This window comes from Microtus oregoni, unplaced genomic scaffold (assembly GCF_018167655.1).
Source record: "Microtus oregoni isolate MIOR12 unplaced genomic scaffold, Mior012 000009F_ref0000495, whole genome shotgun sequence".
Taxonomy (NCBI): domain Eukaryota; kingdom Metazoa; phylum Chordata; class Mammalia; order Rodentia; family Cricetidae; genus Microtus; species Microtus oregoni.
The window spans coordinates 16,650,396-16,668,584 of NW_024543068.1; the positions used below are offsets into that span (position 1 = coordinate 16,650,396).

The 18,189-nt window shown below is 50.6% G+C and overlaps 1 protein-coding gene across 1 annotated transcript; it reads left to right on the forward strand.

Moving 5' to 3' along the window:
- Positions 1–1,895: 1,895 nt before the first annotated feature.
- Positions 1,896–7,377, forward strand: Ccdc177 (coiled-coil domain containing 177). The gene is made up of 2 exons (XM_041658763.1): positions 1,896–2,178; positions 3,047–7,377. The coding sequence occupies exon 2, from the start codon at positions 3,075–3,077 to the stop codon at positions 5,193–5,195; it is 2,121 nt and encodes a 706-aa protein (XP_041514697.1). The 5' UTR covers positions 1,896–2,178; positions 3,047–3,074; the 3' UTR covers positions 5,196–7,377.
- Positions 7,378–18,189: the final 10,812 nt, after the last annotated feature.

Genomic DNA, 18,189 nt, shown 5'->3' on the forward strand with positions numbered 1-18,189 from the left:
CTTTGGCTATTCCAGAATAAACCCATGTGGACCTCTGTAGCCCTTGGCATTCTTCTGAGTGCTCTGCCTACACAGTACACTCCCCTTCTCCTTACTGGTCTTATTGAAACATCTTTTTCCTCTGAAGTCCCATCAATGACGTCCTCTTATCAATGCATCTTTCCTCCCTGGGTGATCTCACTCATATTATTTTTTTTAGGCTTTCTATTGCTGTGATAGAATACCATGACCAGCTCTTTTGCATCTTCCTCTTGGAGAGGCAGCTTCGCTTCTGCCTCTCTCCCCACTTCTCTGCTTCCCCCCCTTCTCTGTCTCTTTCTCCTCTTCTCTCTCTCTCTCTCTTCCTCTCTCCCTCTCTCCCTCTCTCTCTCTCTCCCTCTCTCCCTCTCTCTGTCCCCCCACTTCACCCTTCCTCCTCCATAACGCCCTGAATAAACATTCAACCTCAAAAAAAAAAAAAAAGAATACCATGACCAAAGCAACTTGGGGAGGAAAGATTTTATTTCTGCGTACAGTTCTACATCACAGTTTCATCATCGAAGGAAGTCAGGCCAGGAACTCAAGGAAAGAACCTGAAGACAGGCACAGATACAGCAGCAGTGGGGGGTGCTGCTTACTGACTTGCTCCCCAAGGCTTACTCAGCCTGCTTTCTTATACGCCCCAGGATCACCTGCCCAGAAACGAAACCACCCAAATGTGGGCCCTCCCACATCAATCACTAATTAAGAAAATGCAACACAAGCCGGGCGGTGGTGGCGCACGCCTTTAATCCCAGCACTCGGGAGGCAGAGGCAGGCGGATCTCTGTGAGTTCGAGGCCATCCTGGTCTACAAGAGCTAGTTCCAGGACAGGAACCAAAAGCTACGGAGAAACCCTGTCTCGAAAAACCTCCCCCTAGATCCACTGTCTTTCCGTGACACACACAGCATCTTACTATTCCAGGCACTCGTCCTTCATCCTTTACTTTCCTTATCTTCGAGTGTTATTTCTTTCTCCCTATTTACAGAACCCCGACTCCTCTTTTCCTGCCTTTGCTCCCTTTTGGTTCTATTCCCCGTGTTGGGTAACTGCAGTGCCTCCCTAACTGGGCTTCCTTGGTCTTTTTGTTGTTGCTAGAGTTATGTTCTTAAAATATGAAATATATCTATGTCATTTCCCTACTCATATTCCCCTTCTCACAGCTTCCCTGCCAGAGTCTTCAACAGCACAGTTCACCATACGCCCTGACGCTGCATCTCACCCACACCACGCTCCTCTCCCTGGAGGATTCTAATCTGGAATCTCTTTGGCCACTACCATTCAAAATGGAAGCGGTGGGATGAGGTGTCAGCAAACAGCACTCATTAAATGGTACTAACTTGTTTTATCATATGAAACCAGCAATTCAGAAGTGCTTTCATTGGTCACTTACGTTCTGCCTGCCTCAAACCCATATGCGTGTTTTTGTTGTGTTTGTTTGGCTTTTTTAAAATTTAGGTTAGGTTAGCATACAAAGTAATAGCATCTTCATACGCATGTGTCATTATACTTTGCTCTCATTCGTTCTCCCATCTTTGTTTTCCTTAAATAATAAAATCATAGTTTGGATCAGGTGTCCTATTTCTGACCAATTACTTGATGTCTAGTTGGTTTGCTTCTCAGGATCCCTTTGAGAAATATTCCATTTCACCCATTTTATTCCAGCCACCTAAGGAGCCCAAGGATTAGGTTTCTCTTGATATTGCTATATCCACACCTCCCTGTATATGTGCATTATGCATACATAAATATGTGTAGTTACTGTGTTTTAGTTGTTTTGTAGTCCTTTAAGCAAACAAATGAACACCCTCAAGTGGCCACCAGGAGGCGCCAGAGGCAGAGAAAGACCTGCGGTACCTTGGCGGTAGAGGTGGAGATGGATGCAGCAGCGAGGAAACCCAGCTTCCTTTTTTAAGAATCAGTGTGAGCAAGGGAGCAGAGCCACGTTATTTTGGGGAGACTTTGTCGCACTCCCCCCTCCCCGGGGTAGGTAGCATCTGGGAAGTGTGCGCCCTGTTCGTAATCCCCCATGGAGAGACGCTGGCTGCTGCAGCCGGTAGTAACCCGACCCCGCCGGCGCAGGGACTGAAGAGGCGCCGGGGAAAGCAGCGAGAGGTGAACAAAAGCCCTCGGCGTGGGGGCCGGAGCCCGGACCTGGGGTAAGTGAGCCCTCCCGGGGACCTAGCAGCTCCCGGCATGGAGCGGCAGGGTTTGCAGAGCTACGAGCCCACTTCCCAGAGATGCGGTGAAGGAACTGGAGGGTGTCTGGGGCTGGTGTCTGAGTCCACCATACTGGGGTTGATGGTACCCTGAGCTGCACATTCATTCAGCCTTGGAGATCGGGCGCATCTGGTCGGATGCAGGTGCCTTGTGCATCCCAGGCAAACACCTGGTGGGGGCTGGAAGAAGAAGCAGGCACAGCTCTCAGCAAGCCCTGCCGGGGATGCAGGAGAAAGAATCCGTCACTTCACTCAGAAAGGAGCCTTTGGAGACTTCTCTCAGCTCTTCCATCTCCCAGGGGCCCTGCGCCTCGGGGCCTTTTGGCAGTGGGAAATCAACCATAAACTAGGCAACTGGGCCCTCACAGCAATGCACTTTGACATGAACAGGCCCCTTCCCCTTTTGTGTGCCTGCAAAGCTGCACCCCAGCAGCCCGCCTAAGCTACAAACAAATAGCTAATCCTCCCGGGAATCCTCCAGTGCCTCCCTTTCTGGCTGCTGCCCTGCGCCTCAGTCTTAGCAGGAAGGGGATGCATCTAGCGGGCCTCACATCAATGTAGTCTCCCCACAGGCCCTGCGTTCTAAGACCGAGGAACACTGAGGCTGCTGATTGAGCCCCAGCGTCCCCTACCCCCACACCCAACTGCTTAGCCCGGGTTTTCAGGACATCGGTTTTAGGATTTACGTTCCATCAGGCCCCTGTGCCTAGTCTGAAATCGGATTAACTTGGGATGGGTAAATATTGGTTGAGGAGGGAGAAACAGCTCACAGATGCATTCCTCTATGTCCCCCTCCCCCTCATCTCAGGGACTCCAACAAAGGACGAGACTCAGCTATGGTGGACCCGGTGCCAGAAGAGGAGAAAGAGGGAGCGGAGCCTGGTGGCTCAGAAGGGGATGGGGCCACAGCGTCCGTGCCCCCAGATGCCCAGGGAGTTGCCCAACAACCTGCTGCCTCCTCAGCCTCCGCCTCCGCCGCAGCGCCCCGCAAAGCCGAGGTCCCCTGCGGGGCAGAAGGTGGGCGTCGGGAGCAGTCCCCGCTGCTGCACCTCGATCTCTTCAACTTCGCCTGCCCCGAGGCCGAGGGCAGCCGCTATGTCCTGACCAGCCCCCGCTCGCTGGAAGCATGTGCCCGCTGTGCGGTCAAGCCAGTGGAGCTGCTGCCCCGGGCCCTGGCCGACCTGGTGCGCGAGGCCCCAGGCCGCTCCATGCGCGTGGCCACGGGCCTGTACGAGGCCTACGAGGCCGAGCGGCTCGCCAAGCTGCAGCAGTGCCGTGCCGAGCGCGAGCGCATCATGCGCGAGGAGAAGCGGCGCCTGTTCACACCCAAGGGCCCGGCTGCAGCCCCGGCCCCGGCCTCGGCCTCGGCCTCGGCGCTAAGCGCGGGCAGCAGCAGCAGCTGCAGCAGCGGCAGCAGCCTCCCGGCCTCGCCCGCATCGCGGGTAACTCGAAGGACTTCACCCAGTCCCCCCGCCAGGACTCGACCTCCACCCACCACTGCTCGGACAGGTAGGAAGAGTCACTCGCTGGACTCGCTGTCCCGCCGGCGGGACGGTGCCCTCAGCTCCGAATCCGGCGCCTCGTCCTCGGGGTCTTACAGTGGGGAAAGCCTGCGGGAGCTTCGCTGGCCACCTCGAGCTTCCGCCAGGCACAGCTACCCTGCGGGGTCCGCGTCATCTGCACCCAACCCCCTGGGCCGCCCTTCGGCTCTCGATCTGGCGCCACTCACGGCCCGCAGCTTCAGCCTCGGCGACCTGAGCCACTCGCCGCAGACCGCTCAGCACGTGGAGCGCATCGTGCGCCAAGTGCGCGCCGAGCGAGGCCTGCGCGGGGTCCCCGAGCGCGACCGCAAGATCGCCGCCCTCATGCTGGCCCGACACCAGGAGGAGCGCCTGCTGCTGGAGCAGCGCGCCGCCGCCCACGGCCAGTGGGAGCAACAGCGCGTGCGCGCCGAGCAGCGGCGGGAGCGCGAGGAGCGCGAGAAGCAGCGCGCGCTGGAGCAGGGCCGGCGCGCCTGGGCTGCGCAGGTGGAGGAGCGTCGGGGCCGCCGGGGCCGGGAGGAGCGCGAGGCGGCGCGGAGGCGGCAGCAGCAGTGCGAGCGCAGCGAGGAGCGGCGGCGGGAGCTGGCGGAGCGCCAGGGCCTGCTGCGGCGGGAGAGGGCAGAGCGCGCGGCACGCGACGACCGGCAGCGCAAGCTGCAGCAGGAGCAGAATCTGAAGCAGCGCGAGGAAGGCCTGCAGGAAGGGCGGGAGCGCGCCGAGCTGGCCCGCCGGGAGCGCGCCCAACGGGCGGCCCGGGCCAAGCAGCGCCAGGAGGGGCAGCTGCGGCGGGAGAAGCGGGAGCTGAGCCGGGCCGAGCGGGCGCGCCACGAGGCGCTGCTTCGAGGCCGGGTCCGGCAGCAGCACGAGGAGCGGGAAGGCCTGCGGAGCTCCCTGGAGGCCAGCTTGGGCCGCGCGCAGGAGAACTACGAGCAGCTGCAGGAGCAGCGCGCCCGGGAGCTTCGGGAGCGAGCCCGGAAGGAGGAGCTGCAGGGTCGGCGGGCTAAGGAGGCGGCCGAGCGCAAAGAGCGCGAGCATCAGGCTCACTTGGAGGCGCTGGCGCGGGCTGGCGAGCGACGGCTGCAGCACGCGGCGCAGGTGGCCGAAGAAGCGGTGCAGCAGAAAGCCCGGCGCGTGGTTCAGACTCGCCTGGAGAAGGAGAGGACCCAGCGAGCCAACAAGGAGAAGGTGGAACGCGACGAAGACTGCCGCCGCCGGGAGCTGCTGCAGGCCATCGGGCGCAAGCTGGAGCGCAGTGAGCAGCTGTCTCGGGAGAGGCGAAGCGCGCTGGAGAGCGCTCGCTCCACAGCCCGGGCCTCCTTCCACGTGCGGGAGAAGGTGCGGGAGGAGACAAACACACGCTCATTTGATCGCATGGTGAGAGAGGCCCAGCTACATGCCAGCCTGGACCGTAAATGACAGCTGCTTTGTGTGCAGGCCATACTGCTTTATAGAGCCAGGCGGGGCCTCCCTTAGCCTCTTGGACCAAACTCTAGGCATCTCCAGTCTGGGGGCCATATCATGAACTCCCCAGACTAATGAACCATGAGACAATGAGAAGCCAGACGTGGTACTTTTCCGTCTGCCACCGTTGCTTTACAGACTTACATCATTTGGAAATGACATGGCACAATTTACCCACATCCACCTGTGTCTTTGGGTTGGAATAGAAAATAGCTGGGGAGGGGGAGGGTCCCCCTAGGAGAGAGCACAGAGGTGAATGTTGGGTTTTCTGCCACAGCTGTCAGTTTCTTGGACATCTTTCTGACATTTATGTCTAAGATGACTTTCACTTGCAGCAGCCGAGGAGATAATAGCCCAGACTCACCTCTCTCTTCCAAAATACAAGTTGCACAGAACTTAAAGTCTCCCAAGAAAGCACAGCTCTTCGAAGATGTTAGTTCATGCACAAATGATCACAAAAGCTATGGTTTTGAGCACTGGACTGTTCAATCGGACACCTGAACAAATTCTCCTGTTCCCATAATCTTTTTCAGTCGAGTCCCTAGGCCTTCTAGTTAGACAATCATCTGAGATAATAATCATTTATTCTCCCACGTGGCATGGGAAATGGGTCGGATTGGTGATGCTGTTTAGCTTTCATGGAAGCCCTCCATCCCCTCACCTCCCCGGAGTTGGTGGTTTCCTTAGGCAGCAGTGGTCCACCCCGTGAGGCTTCCTTGGATGGTGATGTAGTTCAGTGGAGGCAGTGTCTGATGGCCGTGTCCCTGTGTGGGGCCAGCTCCTGCAGACAGAAGCTATTGCCTTACAAAGCAGAGCTACCTTCTGTGCCTGCCCAGGCCACTCTTGCCTAAAGCTCCAGCCTTGAATGAAATCTCAAGGGTGAAACCCTGAGGAATCTGGAGTGTGTAGGATTCCCTCTGTGAAATAGTTCCGTGCCCGGAGGACAATTTAGCATCCTTGGCTGCGTGGCTGTGGCTACTGAAGGGCTAAATTGCCTCTGCGTTGCGTTGTGCTGGCGTTGGTAGGGTATCACTCTTCCCTAGGAAAGTAAGAGTCTTCCCTCTTTAAATTCCTGGTACCCTCTCATTTATACCTGAAGTATTTAATCAGTCTCTTGGTGCCTCACCTTTCCCATCTGCCAGATGGGGCCATCAGAACTCTTCTGGTACCTCAAGGTCTCCTGGATCCAAAGCACCACTACAGTGTTGTTCGTTGGTCTCTCCGTTGTGCCTTTCTTGACCTGGAGTTGGGAGGCAGGAGGACTGCTTTGAGCCTAGTTTGTTTCTGGTAATATGGGTTCCTCGCATTAGACAGGGTAGTTCATCACAGAGAGATGGTCATCTAGTGTGTGAGGTGTGTGTGTGTGTGTGTGTATGTGTGTGTGTGTGTGTGTGTGTGTGGTGTGTGCACATGTGTGGCGGAGGAACTTGCAATGCCAAGCCACTTCCTAGTCAGAAGGTTGTTATCACTAGGCAGTTTTAACCCATACAGTGCTCCTTCCACGAAGCTGAAACTGACCCCACTCTTACCCGCCTCTTGGTTGCATCTTCACCAGGGAAAGTGGAAAGTCAACCAACCCTTTTTGCATTAATCAAGGTCAGGAAGTAAAAAAAAAAAAAAAGTACCAAAAAGACAGGAATCAGGGTAGAGATGTCCTGCGTTAGATGTGTTTTGTGTGTGTTCTGCTGGCAGAGTCCTCCCTAAAGTGACAGGTTATTGCCCACACCCCTCATCGACCCTACCCCATCACATGCTAAGAGTAGTCTTGTGTCGCAGACAGCCGTGCTTAGGTGTCACGTGTGAGATAATGTGAAACCCGGAAAGGAGCTATGTACCAAGGTTTGTTTCTTGAATGGGTGGTTTTCCCCTCACATTCCCTTCTTGTTGGGGAGCTGTAATAACTGGTGTTGTCTCTGAGACAGGAGCATTTACTAAAAAGTGAATGTGACTATGGACCTTTGATCTTGTGGTTCCTGAGTTGCTTCTGAAACCCTTGTAGAATGCACCAGCCTCAAAACGACTTTCCTCAAAGTGCGAGCATTTGTTTGAGTCTGATGCTGTGAGCCAAGCACTGGGAGGCACGTGGCGATCCAAGCTGCTCTTCTACCCTGTTAGCTTCCCACCTTCCTGCGTGACTTCGGGCAGATCACCTTTCCGGTGTAGAATGGGGATCGCGGTTCCTGATCTCTGGTTTGTGCAAACATGGGATGACAGTGGCAAGCGACTGCCATTTCCGTCCCTCTGGATCTGCAGGTGCAGTGGCTGCCCACAGGGTGACGTGACCACTGTGGCTGGAGGATGTGACAGACTGTCATGATTCGGTGCAGAAGGAGAAGTTGTGAGGTGCACATTGCGGATACAGGGTCACACATGCAAAGGCTCAGGCCTGAATGTCACCAGATTAGACACTGAGAGAACGACTGTGTAAAAATAGACATTTTAGGTTTGTACCTAAAAGTCCATATGACCGAGTATAGTTAAAAAACAGAAATAACTCAAATCTGGTGGCAGTAAGAAATGGTTCTACGAGTTCCAGGCCATCTGCTAGAGTATGCTACTGAAGTCGGGCATGGTGGCTCTCGTCTATAGTCCGAGCACTGAGGAAGCTGGAGGGGGAGGGGTAACTAAATTGAATCGGTGAGACACTGTCAAAACAAACCACACAAATAGAAATGGAAGGAGAGCCACCTGTATGTCTTAAATGTTCATGGCTCTCTCTAAGGATGGTTAATGTCCAAAGTCTTGCATGGGCCCCTAATTTAAGTTTCCAGAGAAGTTTTATTTTACTCTGAAATGCAGCAAGAGGACATGGCGGGGAGAATTGTCCCGAAACAGCATTGTCACAGGTGTCCAGAGTTGAGCATGCTGAACATTTCTTGCCACCCAGGAGATCCCAACCTTGAAGTGGCCACAGCCTCACGTTTACTCCCTTGAAACATCTGAGTAAAGATGTTCAAAAGAGAGAAAATGTGAAGAATAACGAGTGGGAATGGGGAAGGATTGGAAAAGCTTTAATTCGGCCAAATACCAAGAAAACAAACCTAAACCATCTCAGAAGAAATCACTGGCGAGCCAGTATATTCTGCTGTGGCAGGAACCAGCATCTACACCCATCTGGACAGGAAAATGAAAACTCCCTTTTGGAAGCATACAGACTGGGTTTTCAATGGAGCAAGCAATCAGGATTTGCCAAAGGCTAAAGGTATGCAGGGTAGTGGAGCTAGAGGGATATCTTGGTCTGTTTTATGTTGCTCTAACATAACACCCAAGGCTAAGATAAAAATAAGAGATTTGTTGCTGATAGTTCTGGGGGTGTAGAGCATGTTACCAGTATTTATTTGCCTTCTGATGAGGACTTCAGGGGGACAGCACATTTCAGAGGTACCTGGGTGTAGTGGGAGCTGCGGGCTGCGTTCCTGCCACCCAGCTCCTGGCCGCCTGGCCAGCTTATGCCCCAAAATAACAACACACAAACTGTATTCATATAAACACTGCTTGCCCCATTTCTATTAATGTGTGTAGCACCACGAGGTGCGCTTACCAGGAAGATTCTAGCCTACATCCATCCTGGGTCGGATATTCATCGCCTCTGCCCTCGGGATGAGCTGCATGGCGTCTGTCTGAGGCATCTTACCTCACTTCCTCTTCCTCCCAGCATTCTGTTCTGTTTACTCTACCCACCTATGTTCTAACCTATCAGGGCCAAGCAGTTTCTTTATTAATTAACCAATGACCTTCCTCCATCACCTGGGGAAGGGTTTCACACATAAGACAGGAAGCAAGAGACCAAGGAAAAACCAGACGCGCTTTAAGGAATCTGGCCGCTCCCGCAAGACCCAGTCCATTCTGCAACACCAGCTTTCATTCCTTCTGAGGGTGGAATCCTTAATGTAATACCTTCCATTAGGCTCCAGCTCTTCAAGGTCCCACCATCTAAATACTATCACCGTGGGAACCAAGGCCCCAGCACATGAGCTGTCTGAGGGCAAACTATATCCAAGGTACAGCAATGAGAAGGTAATCTGTAGTCTGCCTCTTAGTCTCCCTCCATCACACAGTCCATTGAGACAGATGGGATTCTACGTAAGGGGCTGCGTCTTACTTACCACCGATTCTCCTTAGGACAAGTACATAAATACTGGATGGAGGGGAGGTGGGAGGTGTAGATGGAAGGACAGACAAATGGCGATCAGAGGCACTCTGCATAGAACGGATGTGTGTGCAGACCCACAGTCATCAGTGAATATCCATTGAGCACCCACTACGTGACAAATACTACTCTTTGTGTTTGGAGATGGTTTCTTTGTGTAGCCCTGGATGTCCTGGAACTTGCTCAGTAGACCAGCCTGGCCTCAACTCGGGGATCCACTTGTCTTTGCCTCCTGGGTGCTGGGATTAAAGTCTATGCCAGCACGACCATCTCAAATACCAGTTTTGATGTTGTTGAAATTGAATTTCTCGGATTACTGACCTTAGGGGTATTTTGTGCAAAGTCATGAACATGTGTCTGCCTCCCCATTGCGTTTACCTACCTTCCCTCCTGAATATATATGTTCTCAAGTAGACCTAATTGTCCCTCGAGATACTAACTTCAAGCCTCTTTGGACTCCTAGAGACAAGCCCTCTGCCAATCAACCATCATCTCTAGTCATTGCTGCTCCTTTTCCTTCACAAAAGGCTTGGTTAAGTGGGTCAAGTTTACAATGCTATGTGCTTTTAATTATAAGGCAGGGGAGAGAGAAAGAGAAAGACCAAGAATATCACCTTCCAGGGTGATATATGTCACTTAAGAGAGGAGGCATAAATCATCGTTGTGGACCAAGAAAACCAAGCCTCAGGCCATGCAGAGTCCCAGTTCACCAAGTGGAGTGCCTGCCCTACTGTTCAGCTGTTCTTGCTAAGACAAGAAAGTTAACATTTTAAAACTATTTTCCACTTAAAAGCTTCCCCCAAGCAATTTCCGGTTAAGTCTCAATTGATGAGAAAGTTAGCTAAACAAGAGTCTCCCATTCACTTAAATGAGCAACATCTAGGTAACAGACATCAACCACAGGTTGCTATGGAGACTTGCCTTTCCCGCACTGTATAACTACAGCTCTATCTTAATGTCTTAGAGAAGCTTGCCAGAGCAGAAGGAAACAGGCGTTTTTAAATTGTGCTTTGTTTTTGAGAGAGTCTCTATGTAGCCCAGACTAGTCTCGGTCTCACAATCCTCCTGACCAAGCCACTCAATCTCAGGGTGCCAGGCAGGTATCATCATTGTGTAGTAATGCTTGGCATCGTTTGGCACAGCTTGGAAAGAGGCTCTTAGGGACCCAGCAGCAGACACCTGTAGATTCTAGAACTGCTAAGTGTTCTATGTAGTGCCTGACTTTGCATGTCTGGAGTAGTGCCTAAGTATTGCAATTGGTGACATGCTTTCGTTACGTGTGTCTCTACAGAAGGGCACCTCGTTGACTCAAAACATGGGGCTCTCTGGCATCCTCCCTAATGCACCTCCTCCTGCTTTGTCTGCTCCCCAACAGTCTGCCCCTAGCCCTTCACAGCTACCTCTGTCCACAGTGCCTGGCTTCTGACAGGTCAGGGTTAGTCCAGGCTAGAGGCTGGTGGATGTCAAGGCATGGCATGTGGGATGTTTGCTTCTGAGGACCGCTGATAACACAACCATTTGCAAAGTTATTGCTCCCCAATTCATCATTGCAAAATCATGCCCCTCATGATGACAAGAGCCTTTACCCATTCATCATGTATAAGCACGCCCCTCGTGAGCAGAAATGCCAGTCCCACGTGACTTTTAAATCATCTGTCACTTTGAAGGGCTTATGCCTTTCATTCTTCTCCACTGGCACAGTGCCAATACCGTTTTTGCGTCTGACTCTCTCACAGTCCACTGGGCTGTCAGGAAGATGGTCCACGTCTACTACTGTCTGTAAAAACACGTGTGCACGCACACCCACCCTGCCAACCCCAGTATTGGGGTTCTTAAGAGGGAAGGAACCTGCAGCCCTCATGTTCTCCCAGGGAGCGGTAAGCTATTCACAAGGGAAATCAAGCTAGTCTTTGGTGGGGGGTCTCTTCCTTTCACCTCCCTCCAGAGAGCTAAAGGGTTTCATCTGTAGACTGCTTCAGACGCTTGTCTGTTAAGTGTGGTGCCTTCATTTTTCAGGTCCTCTACTGAGCTTCAAGGATGACCAAAGCTTTTCAGGATGTACTATACCCCGCCTTTCTAGGGTGTTCCTTCACTTAATGCGATTGATTGACTGGGAGATGGAATTTAGGTGTTCTGTTGACATCTGGGACCATCTGAGAGTAAGAGAATGAATGGTATTCACAATGCCATGAAAACCCATTCCACACGATCACACTTTCAGAGCAAGGGATTTGTCAAAGGAGCAGGTACCTTGGGCTCATTTAGACCAATCCAGCATTCTCCTGCCTGCTCCTCTGTTATATGTTAGATTGGAGACATAGATCCTACTTGGTAGGAAGTGGTTAAAATAGTTCATTTTTTGAAATCTCTGGAAACAGCAGGCAGTTAGTGGGCAGTGTTGACTGGTCTTAGGGTGTGGTAAAGGAAGGAATTAGGGAGACTTAAGCTTAAGCCTGGAACTGAGGGGTGGGTGGGTACAAGATTTGGGTGGTCTCTCTTCTGGAGTTGTCTGTGTTAATCACTCTATGACAAGACCCCCAAATATCTTGAAGGAAGGGGATCTTGGAATAATGGTTCCCCTGGGGCTGTGTGTTAGTCTCAGGTTGGCGGGGGGGGGGGGGGATAGGAGCTGGTATGTTGTTTACTAAACTACCTTATTAGGCAGTAAAATTGAATTGACATGGGTGGTCATTTTGGAATGTGTGCTCTATGGATTATATTGATCCACGGAGACAGTAAGCAGATGGATTGGCCTGTGCTGGCCCTGGCTGTGCACTGGCCATGAAGACAAAGAAAGAAGCACCCTGCTAGGTGTGCTCCCACGTGTCACCTTTCTTCTGTCCTTGACTATCCTAGAGGGGAAGCCCCGGGGATCTTAGAGGTCCCCAGAGCCCTCAGCAAAAGTGAAAGTAGGCAGAGGGTGCCTCCCAGGAATAGCTGCTTGATTGAAAAGAACTCACAGGATGAACAAAATGCAGAGCAGGTGGGAAAATTTGCTAAGTTTGGGATAGGATTACAAGAATGATAATAACTAGTGAACTCAAAGCCCTTATGCCATGCAGGTGACATTTAGTATTTTTATCATTACCATTTTAATTTTATGCATGTGAATGTTTTTCCTGCATTTGCACCTGCATTCCAGGTGTGTGCCTGGTGCCCTGCTCCAAGAGGCCGTACTGGAATTACAGATGGTTTTGAGCTGCCATCTGGATGCTGGGCATCCAACCTCAGTCCTCTGGAAGAGCAGCTAGTGCTCTTAACCACAAAGATATCTTCTTATCTTCACTAGTCACATTTTAAAGCACTTAATTCTCACAAGATGTCTTTGAGATAACAAGTACTTAATCCCATTCTAGAGGTGATAAAATTGAGACACTAAGCAGTCTTTCCAAAGTCACTCAACAAATGTGCAGAGCTGGTTTAGGCCCAGTTAGCCTGACTGGACAATACACATATTTATGCAGTGTGTTTTGTTGCTTCCTACAATCAGTGGGAATAGTATTTTATAGGTTTATAAAGGTCTTTTCAGAGTGTCCCAATGACAGCTATTTGTAGCCCATCAGTAGATCTGTCTATGAGGCTCCTAAAATTTGGACTCCATGGGTCCTACTGACAATGAGGTGGAATAAAATTCACTGCCCAGAGACAAGGGGCCAGTGTACTGATGCTAAATCTTACCACATCCGAGATAATGCACCTTCTGTAGCAGAAAAACTCAAAGAGTGGTCCCTGGACCAGTAGACCAGCATCAGATATCAGGAGTAGGACCTTCGATCTGGGTGTTAGCTACCTCTCTGGGTGATTCTGACATGCCCTCAAACTTGAAAGCCACTGCTGTGGACCTGTTTTCCCCAAAAGACTACTCACAAGTGGCATGTGTCTGCTTAAATTTAAGCTAACTAAATTTAAATAAAGCTAAATAATTTTAAATACAACTGAAAATTCAGCTCCATCTTGGCAAGTGTTCAGCAGTCACATGTTGGAGTCACATGGCCATGATATGGGGGGGGCACAAATCTAGAACGTCACAGAAAGCTCCACTGAAGTGGTTCTCAACTCGTGGATCGCAATAACTCCTGGGGGTTGAATAGCCCTTTCATGGGGGTCACCTAAGACCAGTGGAAAAATAGATATTTACATTACGATTCATAGCAATAGTAAAATTACAGTTGTGAAATGGCAATGAAAATAATTTTGTGGTCATGGGGTCACCACAACATGAGGAGCTGAATTAAAGGGCCGAAGGATTAGGAAGGTGTCTAGCTCAAGTAGCAGAAAAAAGTATACAGACCTTTCCCAGAGAAAGGCAGTCAGTTCTGTAACTTTAGAGTCATAATTTCCAGTGTGTACATCAGCTTGACATATGTACACAGTACCAGACTTTAGAATGACTTAGAAGGCAATAAGCAATAGATTATACTCACAGAGCAAGAGAAAAATCTATTGCTAGTTTTATTTAACATTATTGTATAGTTTTGATATGCTAAAAGGTATCAACTGTCCCCAGAACTTTCAATGAGGTTCAACTGCTCCTGACCTACAAAGCAACAGACAGGCGGCAGGTGCTTCAGCTGGGGTATCCGAAGCCCATGCAGTGATTCAGTGTGCAATAGCACACGGGGTGTCATATTGTTGGGACATCCAGAAGCTAACACGGACAGCCTTGTGGAACACTTAGGTGAGGATGCTGTTTGTATGATGTACACATTTTCACTGGCTTGTCTAGATACCACTTGGTTTGCTCCCACAGAAACCCATTTCCTTAGAATTGGCAAACTTTTCTACCGTCTGTGCCCTTCTGTCTGACACAAGTTCCCAGGAGTTCCATAGGAACTGAGGTAATCAGCAGGAGGCTGCCTGCCCAGAATGCCAAGTAGCAACACAGCAGGGCAGGCTCACATCCCTGCACCGCATCCAGCTTCCTTGGCATCAGTGCTGCCCTCCAAGAGCTTTTTCTCGCTCTCCATGGTGGTTTTTCTACAAATCCACTTGTTTCCAGGTGGCAGAAACATGCCCACCATGTTTCTAAACCTTCTCCATGGCAACTCAGCGTGAGCAGGCTGCCAGCTCAGAGCTGGCCAAGAGAGGCCCTGGGGGCAGATAATAGACAGGGGCCTAGGACATCTGGGAACGCTGAAATTCTGTGCCGACAGCAAGGCAGTCTGGAGGATAACAGCGATGAATCCCAAACCCAGTGAAGTGGACACTGAACACAGCGAGAAAAGCTTGGGTGAGCGCGTGTCTCCAGATGTCCATCAGTGAGAAATCAGAAAACAAAGTGTGCAAGGCTACTGGCCCTTCCTTTCTTCTGGAAAGCTATTTTGCAGTCGAAAGCAGGGGAGAAATGGACTGGAGAGAAGGACCAGCAGTTAAGAGCAATTACTTCTCCTCCAGGAGAACTGAATCCCTTCAAATCCAGAAGGGATTCAGTTCCTAGCAGCCACATCAGGCAGTTCATAACTACCTGTAACTCCAGTTCCAGGGGAGCTAATATCCTCTTCTTGTTTCTCTGGGTACCAGGCATGCATGTGGTGCACATATGATGCACAAAAAGATGAGGGATTAGCAAAGAAGAGGTTTCTAAATAGTTTGCCAGTGGGCTTGAGATTAGAGGGTGTTTGCATGTGTGTGTTTAAACCAGGACTTCACACATGCTAAGCTAGCCTTACCCATAACCCTGAATAAATTTTTTATAAATCTAAAGTGCTGTCCAGATGGTGTGTCTCAGATGTTCCCCCATCCTCTGCACACCCTGCTGAAGCTGATCTCACAGTGGCCGCAGCCCCCCCTCACTCTCTCTCCACTCTTTAATAACAGCATGAATCCTTAGGACAGGATGTCATCCCAGCAGAGATGACTGTTTGACACCCAGCATCTGCAGAGAAGACAGCTAGTTGTTAAGATGCAGGGTGGTAGAGGGGGTCACCAAGAAAACTTATGAACTAGCTAGAATGCCAAAGGAGCCAGGTTGGGCTATGTCTGCAAGTTGGAAAAGGAGGTAGACACACAGGCAGACCTGTTCTGCTTCAAAAACAGCACTGTTTGATGTGGCTTCTTCATGCCCAAGCCAGCAAGGGCAGAGATCCAGAGCTCATGCAGGGTATCAGCTGCTCTTTCTGGCTGTTCTCTGTGCCTTGCGAAGACCGCGCCTCTCCTCATCTTTGCTCACATTTAAGGAGATTTGGGGTGGATCTTCCAATCTCAAATGACCCAATCAAGAAAACAACTCAGCTGGCGGTGGTGGCGCACACCTTTGATGCCAGCTCTTGGGAGGCAGAGGCAGGTGGATCTCTGTTAGTTCTGGCTAGCCTGTTTGCAGAGTGAGTTCCAGGACTATGCAGAGAAATCCTTCACAGGTGTGTCTAGTTGCTTGAGATTTAGTTGATTCCAGTTGTGGTCAAAGTGACCACCAAGAGCAGCCATGGCAATGTCTGGTAGAATCCGAAATCACATCATTTACTACAAGTTAAGCTAAACTCAGGGAGCCTGAGCTGTTCCCATTTTCCTGGGATTTCCAGACAGGACTAGGACTCCCCTATCTCTGTGGTCCTTATTATGCTCCTCTTTGTTTCATTCCTGTCTGGACCCTTTCTTATACATAAGGGTAGGGGAGTGCTTTTTTGGAACCATTAAATGTGGGTGTAGAACATAGCCTTTCTCGAGTTTCTTCCCAGTGCTGGGGGAGTCTCTCCTCTTACAGAACTGCGCAGTGGTTAAAATTGAGGAGTCAAACACCCCTGGCCTTAAAGTTAACTGGGGAAAATTATATTATTTATCTTAGCCTTAACTTCCTCATCTGTAAAATGGGAACAATAATGCTATACATAATACCCAGATTATTGTAAGACCCAGATGAATAAAATCACACAGGGAGAGCAACATATTGTGTGGCTTGTAGGATGTGCTCAATCCTAGCCTTTGTCAATCTCATCATGACTCTTTGTTTTGTTGAGATAGGGTCTCACAATACATCCCTGGGTGGCCTGAAACTCACTATGAAGCATGCTGGTCTTGGATTTATAGAGAACCATTGTTCTAGGTCCAAACTATAATATTATGTTCCCTCGAATTCATGAGAAATTTGGTTGAAATAGTCACTCCCAGGTGGCATTATTGAGAGGTGCTGGTGTCCTAATAGTGTACGGGCGTCAGGAATGAGTTCTCTCTCTCAGGGCTAGATTGGTTACCTCAGGGTGGGTTGTTATCAAGCAGGCCTGCCCGCTCACCCTTCCACTCCTGCCAGGATTTAAAGCAGCACGGGGCACTCTCACCACGTTCTTGGACTTCCCAACCTCCGGAAACATGAGCTAAGTAAACTTCTTTCCTACGTTAATTATGCAGCCTCAGGTGTTTCGTTGTGGCCTCAGAAAATTGACTAAGACACTCACCTGTGAGAGACTTCCTATCTCTCCTCGTCCGGGATTCCACCAGGGAGAAAACCTGAGGTGACCGTCAAGGGCAGGGTGGTAGAGAACAGGGCCCACAAATGTGTGGGTTCTGGTGCGAATAGACAGCTAAGCCTGCATAATTACCCCACTACTGTAGGAGGCTACCGTGGTACCTAACCTCCTACGCAGTGAGATAACAGCCTCGTCTGGAGGTCAGTCTAGGGTGTGGACCGTGTTGTACTTTGAATCTCTGCAGCAGAGCCTGCTGGACAGTGTAGACTGCTTTGTTGACCCTAGCAGCCATAATGAGATCCGCTGCGTGCGGAGAATGCCAAAGGAGGGTCTGGCGAAGACAAGGAAGCTGTAATTCAAAGCACAGCCACGGGCTGCTGCCAAGACCAATGCCCTGGAAAGTGTCTTCAATGAAAGTCTGGCAGGAGACCAGAGCCTGACTCCCAAGATGTTACTGCTAAGACCTTGGGTCTTGGAGGATAGACCGCTCCTGCTGCAGTGACCAGGGAAACCTAACACGAACACCCACAGGTTTGAATAGACCCCACAGCTACGTATAGTGGAAAGCAAATTATAGAATTCACAGCTTCTTCTGGTTAAGTCTGACATACATATCCTTCCTTCCTTTCTACCAAAGGACTCTGATTTTGCCTAGGTTTCAAATCCAAAGAGGGAGGGAAATTTCTGCTACATTTCACAAACCCCTACCTGACTTCCCATTGCTGTGGAATGAACAAACATTTATTTTGAAACGGGGTCTTATGGAGCCCAGGTTAGCCTCAAACTTGATACACAGTAAAGGGTGACCTTGAACTTCTAATTCTCCTGCCTCTACCTTCCAAGGGCAGGGAATAGGGGCACATACCGCCACGCCTGTTTTACTCAGAGCCGGATTGGACCAAGGGCTTTGTGTGTGCTAAGCAAGTGCTCTACCAGCTGAACTACACCCCTATCCCAGGGTTCTCCGTTTCTAAGCTCTTTTGTGAGCCATCATACAAGGGAGAAAGGTCCAAATGCCTTGGGAAGAAGGAAGAGGCAGGACAGGGTGAACACATACAGGAAGCCCTGGTCAAGGAGGGGAGGATACACAGGGAAGCATCTCACAGGCTAAAGCCTGAGGGAAGAGCGAGGAAGAGGTGTGTCTCCTCTTGCTTGAGTCTACAGTAGCAGGTGGTCCAGGCTGGGTAAGAAACCCTGGCTGTTCAAGGCCCAGCTTCCTTTGCCCTCTTCCAGGGTATCTTTCAGCTCACCAACACCACCTGCACTTTCCAGGAGAAAAGACGATGTACAGGACCAACAATGTCTTCTTGTAGAAGTCTGACCAATCACCTTTGCTTACATCCTACTGACTGGAATCTTGTCATAGGCTACTCCGGGCTACAAGTGAGGAGGAGAAAGA

Coding starts and splice junctions, on each gene's coding strand:
- Ccdc177 (XM_041658763.1), top strand. CDS start 3,075: ATGGTGGACCCGGTGCCAGAAGAGGAGAAAGAGGGAGCGGAGCCTGGT.